The 12286-nt window shown below is 43.2% G+C and overlaps 1 protein-coding gene across 1 annotated transcript in view; it reads right to left on the minus strand.

Moving 5' to 3' along the window:
- Window positions 1-11789, minus strand: part of KCNK1 (potassium two pore domain channel subfamily K member 1) — a 29236-nt gene extending 17447 nt beyond the window's left edge. The window contains exon 1 of the mRNA XM_085219720.1: window positions 11186-11789. Coding sequence (XP_085075846.1) covers window positions 11186-11540 — 355 coding nt within the window. The 5' untranslated portion in view covers window positions 11541-11789. The remainder of the gene's footprint in view (window positions 1-11185) is intronic.
- Window positions 11790-12286: the final 497 nt, after the last annotated feature.

Consider the following 12286-nt stretch of genomic DNA (forward strand, 5'->3'; position numbering starts at 1 on the left):
CACTTTCACGGAAGGTATATTTCATCTGGAATATTTATTTCTAACTTGAAGTTAACACTTACAGTTTCTAAAATTAAAATGAACAGTTTACAAAGGGGCCACATTGAAATATTTCTCAGATGAGCTGGCTTACTTTAAATCACTGTCCTAAACGTGATGTTTGATGGTACTCTGCTATCTGTATGCAGTCTAGCTGGATATGCTCACCACTTGATGTTCAAAACAGAACATAAAGAAAATACTTCAGCTGTCATGAGAGCTAAGCTACTGAACTGTAAGCAAATTGTACAGATATTGAATATTGAATCATTCACACGTTCAGAACAGCCCATAATAGCAAACACCAGCAGCAGGAACCATAAACTCAATTAGTCAGACTGGAATCGGGATAGCCAGGATATCACAGCCATATATGTGCTACCAACAAGTAAGAGGAAAGCAAAAGGAAAGAACAGCACTGTAATTGCACATACTATGATGAAGACGCATAGATAGCTTTGTTCAACTAGAAATTATTTAGAAATAAATAGCAACGTAGCGTTGAGAAAGGCAAACTACAGATACAAGACATTTGGAAAACAATATAAAGATACGAACAGAGCAACTTCAGACACCAAACTGCCTGTTCAGACTAATGGTAATTTATTTTAAAATGATGTTTCTTTAATTTGCTAGCAAAATGCCTCTTGGTCAAATATTTGATGTCTTTGGAAATTCTTGCAAGTATAGTAACAGACTTCAGATTTCATTTCCTTAAGTCCCAGTACTTAAAAGTTGTATATGCATGTGAATCTGCCTAGCAACCACCCAGCCTCCTTCTATCTGTGCATTTGCAAATGGACAACGAGAAAAAGGCTAGACTGATGCAACCCATGACTAAGGGAAGTGGGATGCTGTAAGCAGGATCTCTCAGACCTCTGTACACTGTGGGGAGGAGAAAGTGATAAACTGGCTGGTAATCCCAAACTAAAGGGCTGGCATTCAAGAATCTGGGTCAGCAATGTGTAAATTGACAGCTTGAACATCTTACCAAGTGAAGTATTTCTTTGCAAGCATCTGGCCCCAGAAACACATCCTGGTTTCTTGTAAACATCAGTGATCAGGATTTATAAAGACTAACTAAACAGGGTAGTATGACTGCATTAGTTCCTTATTAGTTTCAAGTACGATGAAATTTATCATATAATACTAATTATCTAGTGGGAAAAAAATACAGCTCCCCTCAAGATGCATGCATCTCAGGTACAGCAGATAGATTCCTGTCAGGGCGTAGAAATACTTCAGTGATGGTATCTGTTTTAACAAAGAGAGGAGCCCTGTAAAATTTTTTCAGTTTTGCTAGCTGTCATCATGTTTGAAATAATGCTTCTTCACAAGGGGCAGTCAGCAATTGTCTGATGCATCATCAGTACAGAAAACACGTTCTTAGGTTGCTGGCTCCTTTCTTACATCTGTTGTCAATTTGTCTGCACACTTTGGATTCTTTTCATGCTTTCACCGAATTGTTACATGAGGCACCTGATTTAATCTAAGATGTTCTGCTGAGAAAAAACCTTTTCCCTTTGTGGGTCTACCCCTATTGCAGAAGTTGTAGCTTATCTAAATGCAGCAATTCAGAGCAAACTAATCCTGCAGAAAGCGATTACTTTTTTTCCTAGGCTGATAAGCTGACTCGGCTAACTCTTGTGGTCCAGCAAGCAATAGACCTAGCACAGAGAATAAGGTAGGGCCATAGGGTGGCAGACAGGAGTCCAAGCTGCACTCCTTCCAGCAGCAGAGCTGTTACGCAGCTCAGCACATTTGATTTTATTTCATCCTCCTAAGGGATGAGTCCGGGCACAACTAAGCTGATGTCTCAATGACTCTTGGAACAGTCCAGAACAACACCTGAGAAGCATTCAATCACTGAACTGGGCCTGGTGTCACCTTTTTGGTTTGGCTGGTGGCTGCTGTTCCCTTGCCTCTCTGCACTGATGCTATAAATAGGGGCTATGAGGTGAGGAAGGCTGGCCTGCTCTATCTTTTTTGCTGCTTCTTAGTTCTACATCACGTGGAGCATCATGGTGGCAGGCCAGGCACTGGATCCAGGCCTGGTGATCCTTCTGTCTGCCTTTATTTCTCTTTCTCCTTTTCCTCTCTCTTTCAAAGTTATTAAGTAATCCAACAGTTTAGGTAGATAGAATTGTGGGAAGGCCAAAGCATGTAGGATACCTGTTTTGCAGAAGTCTCCTATTAAAATTTATCTTTTTTCCTCTTATGTATGGACCTTGAATACTGTTTTACCTTAATCTGACCAGGAGGGTTAGCAAATCCTCCCTCCCTTCACGGACAGGACGTGACACATCCTGAGCAAACACTTTGCTATATATGAGGACAGGCAACCAGTACACTAAAGCTGAGCAAACTCTACCTTCTTCCCACAAAGGCTATTCATGTGTCTGATAAGTTATCTGGGCTATATTAACTGATAACAGTCTTGTTATCTGCACTGAGTACACAACGGTACAACCTCCTAGCTGGGAGTGGCAATACTTCTGCAGTCTCCACTGAAAAAAAAAAAATACGGAAGTATGTACACTTGTATGTACACTTGCATAGAGTTTTTAAATCCTTGTTCAAGTACCTGCAGTTTTCACTAACACTACTAAACAGGAAAACTATAACTGACAAAAACAAAACAAACAACATACAACAACAATAAACCCCACAACCATCCAAAGCAAGAAAATGACGTCATGAGGAAGTGTATCTGCAAGATGGAAAAAAAAATCAGGTTACAGTAAAGGAACGTGGCCCAGGAGCAGAGAACTGCAAGGCAACATTCACATGCTCCTATCCCGATCACTCCTATACAATCTTTCAAATGTCTTTTCTCCTCTTTGCCTTAGTTCATCCTTTTGCAGAATGCAGACAGAAGTACCACTCTATCACACAAGACACAGAACATAATGAAAGTGCTCCAGAAAGTAAAGCAGTACTTGGATGCAAATGCTTCAGTATCTACTGATAGAAGACAGTTCAGAAACATCAGAGATTATCACCCACTCCCTCTTGACATCTAAGAACACAGCATAATGCAAGGCTAAAATCTGGAACTCAAAAATCTGTTAAAGATGTGAAGAGAGTTCCTAGTTTTGGTTGAGATCCATTATTAGTAACAACTTCTAGTGTGAATGACATTTTCCTCTGAGCCGCGTGCAAAACTGTCAGATGGCAATTACCCCAGAAAGCTTGACCTGAACACACAATTGGCTTCAATCAGTACAAACAGCTGCACTGAAAGGTCTGACTAAGAGATTTTTGCACTATAGATAGGTGGAATATAAATAAATAACTTCATAACCAAGCAAGGCAGGAACTTGCCCTTCCTCAGATTTTCTCTTTTCTTATCAACGTGAATTGCTGATTGACAGGACACAACATCAGACATTTCTGCACTCTGTTTGCTTGCCTAGTGGGAGTTGCAGTAATGGACTAGAAAACTATTTGGGGGAGAGGATTTTTCAAAAGACATTGTTTAACTCACCTATGGGCATCAGCGTCTGTTACATAACAGAGCTTCATTACCAAATGCCAACCATTCAGACTACTGACAGCATTTTGCATTTGTTCTGTGCATCATTCTAACACTTCTCTGTAGCGACATCTTTCAAACCGTAACAACGCATCTTTGAATCTTAACCATCTTGGAATACTGATACAGCAGTATAGCAAAGTTAGAATATGACCATGAAAATATGTTACAAGACATGCTGCAAACTATTTAAAATTTAATTGCCCAGTAGATCATACAGCTTGAAGACTCCGAAATTCTAGGAGAAATGGTAGTTCTCCGGTTTGACAGTTTTGTCATTAGCATAGGCTTCAACAGGAAAAACCTATCCCTTTCTTGTACAATATATGGTTGGTTAACAGCTACTTAAATAATACAGAGAGTAGAGATCTCACGGCCTTTTCATGTTAATGTTCAATACAACAAGAAATCTTCATGGCTTTTCTCAGCCTTTTATGAAGTTACACATAAAGATTTGTACGCCCAGTTGTTGCTTTTCACTACAGCTTTCTTTAAAGCCATGACCCCTATGAACTCAGCCTACTACTGGGGAACAGGCAAAATATTAGCCTTGCCTTTGCATTTGGTGACTCTGAAGGAACAAAATGCTTTTTGAACTATATAATAAACAAAGGAAAGCACCCACTCTAGTTTGCCTCTGGACTTTGGCACTACTACGTATTGTATGTTGCAATGTCTGAGCCTGACAATCATATTTTAAAATGTGTTCACAGTGTTCCTTGTAGGTTTAAAATAACAAAGTAAAAGTCCAGCTGTCACGTAAGAGATAATTCAATACAAGCTTTAAGATAAAAGCATACATAAGTCCCACTCAATTCAGCACCATTAATTCATCTTTAGTCTTCTATCACTTTTTCATCTTCTTGCTGTGAAATCATATTGCATTTTAAACCAATTACAGTAAGTATCCAACACATGCATGTAACAAAAAGGAAGAAGAACTTTGTAAAACAGTAAATTTTACAATCTAGCTGCTTCCTTTTTCCTCGACACAGAAGGCTTTTGCCCAGCAATTCTGTACCTCACTTAGCTTCAGGACACTAGGTGAGTCACATTTAGGCACATTACAATGGAAAGGAAGATGCAAAACCAGACATGCACTTGTGCTAGAATTCCCACAGGCTAAACAACTGGGAAGTTTTCTATAGATCAAACTAGTTTTCTCTCTCAAAGGTACGAAAGACAAACCCTGTGCTCATACTTTTACCCTCACTGCGTGTTTCTTTAAGAAAAACCTGGCATATAGCTTCTACCAACACTGCAGGAAATATTTAAGCTGAATCGGATGCGTAGCTTTCTATTTTAATGGCATACCACCACATCAATACCAACTCCATGCAGTTCCTTTACTGTAAACACTGAAAAATATTCAACATCTAAATAAAATATTTTTATATTGATCTAGAAAAGGACTCCCTTTGTACTCACCTCAGCATAACAGTCAGCAATGCCATATAGCAAGTACAACAAAGAAACAAACTTCCAAAATATAAGTGCTTCCTGATGTTAATTTTCATTTTCATTTGTAAAAGTCAGAATCCTGAAGCTACATTCATCTATTCTTAGGATTAAGCTTCTGCTTACAAGAAAATAATAATAATTAATGACTTTTTTCATTATACGACGTATAACTCAACCCTGTCATTTCAGTGCTCTTTCCCTGAAACTAAGACATACTCTTAGATTCTTACAAACAGTGAAGATTTTATGAAAGAATTTAGGGCTACTTAACTGATTTGATTAAAATACTATTTAAATAACTGAAAGACATGGAAGCAAGTACTCAGGTACTACATGTAGGATGAAACTCAGAAGTACATTTTAGCCTTTTCCTTTTGGCTTCTGAGCTTATTTTTAATATTTTCAGAAAATACATTCCATGTGCAGAACATGAGATGCAAACGAGGAGCAAGAGATGACAAAACCCCATTTTCAGGGCATCAGTTCTCCCAAAAGCCATGTTTGTAATGGTGTAAAGCTGCTTGAAAACATTCTGCACATAAGCTACTCTAAGGTTTTGCACTGCAGTAGAGGATAGTAAAAGGATGCACAAAGTCTCTACTCTCTGTTAGCTTAACATCAGCCCGGATTCATGTTTTTAAAGAGAAGGAAGCTGCTAATAAAAGTTTCTGCTGGTACACAGCATGCAACTTTGGTGGAGGACATCGCCCTGCTTTCTCTCATGCTAAATAGTGATGTGGACACTACTGGGTTGGTCTGTTCTGCTGGTGAAACCTGTTTCCCAGCCCAGCCTCACCCCCCTGCTGCTGTCAGGAAGCACTACTTAAGCACTCTCATTGCTTCCACATCTTTATTCCTCTGAAGCCTCAGAGGTACTGTGATACTTTCTGAAACTTAAGCTACTGGTATGAAAATCAGTTGAGAGCAATGGCAACACTGATGATACATCAGCAGGAAAACCAGTTTCATGTCTGTGCTTTAGTGGCAGCTGGGGAACCACTTGAATTGCTAAGAGTTTTCCCAAATTTTCATTCTCTGTTTTCAGAGAGGAATGCACATCTTCTTTCCAGTGGAAAGAAAATTCATGTGTTCTTGCAAAAGCCACTCTGATACTTCTCTGAAGCAAAGCCACTTGAAAAGCTTTCCTTCATTTCTTTCTTTCTTTTCCAGTTTTTAATTACATTACATCTTTGTCCTTTGAGAAATGCAATATTACAAAAGATTTTAGCTAGGTTCTCAGGTGAAAAAGCAGCAGACCACAGGGTCTTCCGGGTCATCACCAGTAACTGGTAACCAACCAGAATTGGAACTAAACATCGTACAAATATCATAACCTTTAAGCAGCTGATGTCAGATCCAGAAACACAGGCAGCTAACTCTTGGGGAAAAAAAAAAAAGAAAAAAAAAAAAAAAGGAAATTATTGCTACTTTCTACTCCTGAAAGCATGAGAACTTGCTCAGGTATGCCAATCTTTCTCAAATTGAGAAGATTTCATTTCTGTACATGACAGGAAACATTGTGGTCTTCATATGGTTTAGCAGCTTGCGGCCTACTTTATAATTAACATGGAGCAGGGGCTCAACCAGGAATTTCTCTGGGATTGTGATGTTCTTCTATGAGGAAAACTATAGATGATTAAAATGATGCAATGGATCAAAATGAAACACAGAACAAAAAACAGTCAACAGACTGAAAAAACTATAGATTTTAGAGAATGGCTATTTTGAATTATATACATGTGGAAGTGAAAATCCCATTCAGTAATGGTTAGGAACTGCAGGATTTGGTTATTAACTGTATACACATTAGAAGTCCTGTTCTGAAGGTGTATGTAAGTTTTAGCTTAGGATTCAATTTAGAGATGTTAGCAAAATGGCAATAAAAACTCCAACTTTGCAAAAGGATTACAAACTTTTTAACAAAAGGCAGATTCTTGAAAAGATTACTCTTCCTTTCAACATATAAGTATCACAGGACAAAATAAAACCCATCAGAGTAATAATTAAAAATAATAAGCGGGTAATTAGAAGTCACATTATTTGTGAGAAACTGCAAATAATTTTAACACATCAGAAATAGAGAAGTAACAAAATTAACATTTACAAAAGGAGTCAATTAACAAGCCCAGGGTAGAATATCATCAATTCAGTCCCGACCCCAGTTACACTGTGTATCAAACTAGGTTCAATGGACTGCTTCATTCGTTTAATTTTTTTTTTTTCTTCCAGAAGAGGAAAAATGACCTTAGGCCTAACACAGAAGGATGAGAGAGGCAGCAACAATAGTCCTTCCAGCGTGGAGAGCTGCTGGAGTAGCTCCACACCACTGAGATGAGAGCAAGGCAGGCAGCACAGTGGGATGCAGAAGGGAGGACAGAGCAGGTAAGAGCAGCACTCCATCCATCACCAGCCACCGCTGCTCCGAACAATAAAGCAGTAATGCTATTCCATAGCTTCTCTGGTTTCTACCAGGAGATAGGCTGTACTACTCATTGACCTGCAAAGCATAAACACTGGATTAGAGCTAGGGTTGCCACCCTTTATTTCAGCAAGTACAAACCGATGGCTGTGGTCACATGAGACACCTGCAATTACAAGCCTGCATGAGAGGACAGACCCGGATTTCCCCTCTGCTATCCTCTATGTCAGTAGAGAAAACAAGAGCTTTGTCTCAGGCACACAAGAGATAACACGACCAGGCTATTGGCAGGAACTATCACCTCTGGTAAGTAAAAAGCAACTCACATCCTGAAGCATTAAGAAAAGGATATTTCCTTCTCAAAATGTTTGCTATCATTAATTTTTACAAATACTGGCATTTTGGAAATAGTCATGTAAATGACTTTTATTTGCCTCAATCTCAGAGAGGCTGATGAGTTGGAGTTCTTTTGTTTTGTTTTCTTAAACTTAAGTCCTTTATCTAATAGTTTTAAATTTGAAGTTGTTTTGACTTCGTTTAATGTTGCCATGCACTCTAAGACAGAGATTGTGACACAAAGCATCCAAACTACCTTCTCAGTATTATTATATCCTATTTGTCTTGTTTTCTCTTACAGACTAGCACTGTATGTGTTATGAAGCTGTTTTCTCTCTTCTTCCTCAAGGGAGGAGAAAACCATTAGTTCAAATCTTTGTCCTGAGAAGAGCATAAAGCAGACCTTATTTTAAAACTCTCCTATGCTCCAAATGAAAGCAGCTTAACTCTGGAGGTGGACTGAAATAGGGCAGTGGCATTTCTGGAGCTGCTTTGCAGTCAGTAAAAATGGAAATGTACCCCAAGAGGAGAGCAGACACACAGGCAGACAGAATGACTCTCACTCTGTGCATGATTACTGAAACTATGAGGTGGGACTGGACGCCATGCCTGATTCTGTGGGGGTTGAAGATTCGTGATGCTCGAGGTCCCTTCCCTGGCCATTCTGTGATTCTGGGACCACCTCCTGATCAATCTGTAAGGAGACAGCTACAGCAAACAGCTATGGCTGTTCCTCCAGTGCCAGCTAACATTAAGCCATTCTCCAGGGGTTTGTGTTCAAATCCCTCCAAGCAAAGGAGGGAAAAGAATGTGGTTTCCTCACATCCTAAATCAACATCCAAACAGTCAGCACATTGAAAGTAACCCCGCCTTGGCATCTTTCTCGACTCACCTCTTCATTTCTTTCACTTTCCTTACTAACGCTCCAGCATAAAGAACATTCCACCACACATCGCAGCACAATCTAGCTTTGTCTCCTACAGCATCTCGAGCAAACCACATTTTCCTGTGAGTGCTGTTGCTAAGTAACTAACTATTCCTACAAGAGAAACCAAGTTCCCTCCCAAAGTTTGGCATCCCCACCCTAGTGAGTAGCTGCAATTTATCATAGGTATTTAAATGAACCACAAGTGCTACACACAGGAGCAGCACAAGGAAGCCTCAGTTTTCCGCTGGAGACAGAGATAACCAAGTTTAAACCATCATAAAGTTTGTATTTTTACATACAAGAGCAAACAGAGGTGGTTTCAACACAGTCACTGCTACAGCCTGCTGAACCCTTACCCTCAGCCCACAGCAGGGACGTGTTGCAGTTTGTGGCTGTGCTGGGGCAGTCTGCACACAGCCCATATGAATTTCTTCCAAGTAATAATTTACCTTACTGTTTTTATTTTACAAATGCCATCCATTGAAGAATATTTCAGAATTCTTAACTGGCTTTATCATCTTTTTCAAGGATTTTTTTCTAGTTAGTATGAAGCCAATGCACATAAAATGAAAGGGAGGGAACAAGTGGAGTTGGGGGGTGCTTAGATCAAACACTTTCCCTATGCGTTTTACATGCATTTGTTCACATGATGAACGGCAAATTCCATCAGCTGAATCTAAGGAACATCCTCCAAGTGCTCCTTGCAATTTCATATTGCCTCTCCTAGCCCAGAAATATGGTACCATCAGTTGGGACCAGTAGAATCACATTTGTCAAAAAACTTTTCACCTTTCTGTTAAACAAAAACTCTCTGTAATAAGCAGACAACCTGATCTGTATACTCAGTGACTTTAAAAAAAAAAAAAGTTAATGCTTGTTCCAATAATTCAGGCAATGCCAAAATAAGATCAACTACACAGCAAAACAGTCAATGCCATTACTGGTATCAGCTGATTAAGTTTGCATTAGTGTGAGCGATCATTTTGGGGCAGTGGAAAAAACATGGCATATTTTGTACAAACTGACTGCCAAGGCTTGGATTGCTGGAAGGGACAACTTTTAGGTAAATTTTTGAAGCTCTTCTTAATCAAAGGGCTTCTGCTACTGATTTTAGTGAGGAACTCGGCCATTCACGTTTTCACAGTTCAGCTTCACAGCATAAATGCCTGAACTCATTCTTCTCAGGGAAGCTGACCATTACACCCATACCTGAAAGATAACTGTTTTGAAAAACAAGTGCTTACAAAAACTTTGGCCAAAGGAATGTTGCCTAAAGATTTTTGAAATACCAATGAACACTGCTGTCTGAAATCAAGTGAGCATTATATAACATTAAGCCAAAACTGACAGTAAAGGAAAAAAAAAAAAACCAAAAAACCACCAACAACAAACAACCCACACACAAAAAAACTGCCACAAACCAAACTACTGACATTTAACAGCTGGGTATCCCCCTCAGTTCAGACTGAAAGAAATGCAAAGGAAGCTGAGACCCTAATAAGAGCTTCTAAAAGCAATGAGAAGTTGTAAGATGGGCACTGGATTTCCAAAAGCACCTTCTGGGGGGGGGGGGGGAAGTGGGAGGGCAGGAGCAAACCTGGCACATTGCCTGCCTCTTTAAGGACTGAGCAAAGTCAATACTTTTGCTCTCGGTGCTAAGTAGGGCGGACTGAAAAATACAGCTTCATTTTTAATAATTTAGCATGCCCAGGGACATCAGCGTAGATGTTTGTGGGAGGTAGCACTAATTCATCAGAGATACTTCTTACACAAGAGAATTTCTTCAGCTCCTGGGAAGTCAGGCAGCAGCTCCGATGTCCCCTGCTCTGCCCTACAGCCATTCGCAGGCGCCTCTTTGCTATCACCGTCACCAGGCAGCCCGACGCCCTCCTGAAGCCAAGAGGGATGAAAGTTACAGCTTTGCAAACGAGATCAACTCAGAGCCTCTGCACCACGACTCTGTGCAAGGCAAGCAGAGTCTCTTCTTGCCTCCACTGCGAGATGCTCCGAATCTGACACTGACCTACAGAACCAGAGGGCTACATTCAGACTGACAGCACCCCGTGCTCCATGAAAGGTAGAATGTCGATCTCTGGCGGAGAAGCAGTCGCCCCGGTGCTGGCTGTGCCGGCGGTACCGGCCGGCCGAGCGTGGCTTCCAGCACGCTCAGACACGGAGGCTCGGCGAATTAAAGACACCCAGGCACCCACCCAGCCGTTGGTTTTTCCACAGCCAAACGAACGATGCCCCGGCTCGCCCTGCCTCCGTCTCTCCGCCCGCGGCCGCGGCCGGCCTGCTCGGCGTTCCCCTCCCGCCGCAAGGCCCCGGCGCGGCCCCGCGGGTTCCCGAGAGGCCGCCCCGCTCCCCGCGGGAGGCCGCCCCGGGGCCGCGGGCTGCCGGCAGCCGGAGGAGCCCCGCTCGGTGAGGCCTCCGGCGCCGCGCGGTGTCGGGCCCGCCGCCGCCTTACCCGTGGTGGAGAGCACGGTGCTGGCGAAGAAGAGCGAGGAGGTAAAGTCCCAGTTCCAGTTGCCCGAGGCGTTGCTGAGCACCGAGACGCCGTAGTTGCTGGCCTCCAGCACCCGCAGCAGGAACTGCTCCAGCTGCTGCTCCGACAGGCACGCGTGTTCCACCAGGAAGCGCTGCTTCAGCTTGCCCAGCTCCTGCCGCAGCAGGTCCTCGTAGGGCAGCTCCACCGAGGAGAAGACGACGGCGCCGAACACCAGGTAGAGCAGGTAGCCCAGAACCAGTAGGGCGAAGCACCAGGCGGAGCGGTGCTGCTCCACCAGCCGCACGCAGGAGCTGCCCGCCAGCGACTGCAGCATCTTCCCGGGCCGCCGAGCGGGAGCGCGGCCGCTGCCGCCTGCCGTTGCTGCGCCTGCCGGCTCGGAGCGCGCGGAGCGGCGCTGATGTGGCGCTCACGTGGCGGCGCCGCGCAGGTAGCGCGCTCGGGCCGCCCAACCGACAGCCGCCGCCGCGCCGGGCGGGACGGGACGGCCTACGCGCGCCGTGGCTCCGTCGGCGTTCCCTAGAGGACGCTGGGCGGTAGTCCCGGTGCAACCCGCTGGGGCGGGGCGGCCGGGGAAGCCGGGCAGGGCGTGTATCCTCCCCTTTGTGCGCAGGAGTGCGGGAGGTCCACCCGCCTCGCTGTGGAACACGGACGCCAGCGAAAGCTTTCCCCGCACCTTTCAGAAGGCGCTCAGCAAAAGCAGGAGGGAGTGATGCCACAGAGCTGCTACTCTGAAGCAGGACGCGGAGCTGCTGTTCGCTTGTGCGATGGGTTCACCAAGTAGTTCTGGCAGCAGAAGCTGATGGCCTCCGTGAGAGCCAGAACGTAAAAATGGGCACCTTTGGGCTGAGGTGTGAAGCAGGGAACCTACAGAAGCCACATCCAGGCTGAACTGCTCCGATTCTGTGCTTCATTCCCGAAAATCCTCACTCTTTTAATAGCAAGAAGTGTGTGGCTATTGTTCAGAGTGGTGCTCACAGCAAATACAAACACACACAAGTACGAATACACAAGTCCATCCAGCCCTCTGTGATGGTCCAAAATGAAATTTCTTAAGATTCA

Source organism: Meleagris gallopavo, chromosome 2 (assembly GCF_905368555.1).
Source record: "Meleagris gallopavo chromosome 2, MGAL_WU_HG_1.1, whole genome shotgun sequence".
Taxonomy (NCBI): domain Eukaryota; kingdom Metazoa; phylum Chordata; class Aves; order Galliformes; family Phasianidae; genus Meleagris; species Meleagris gallopavo.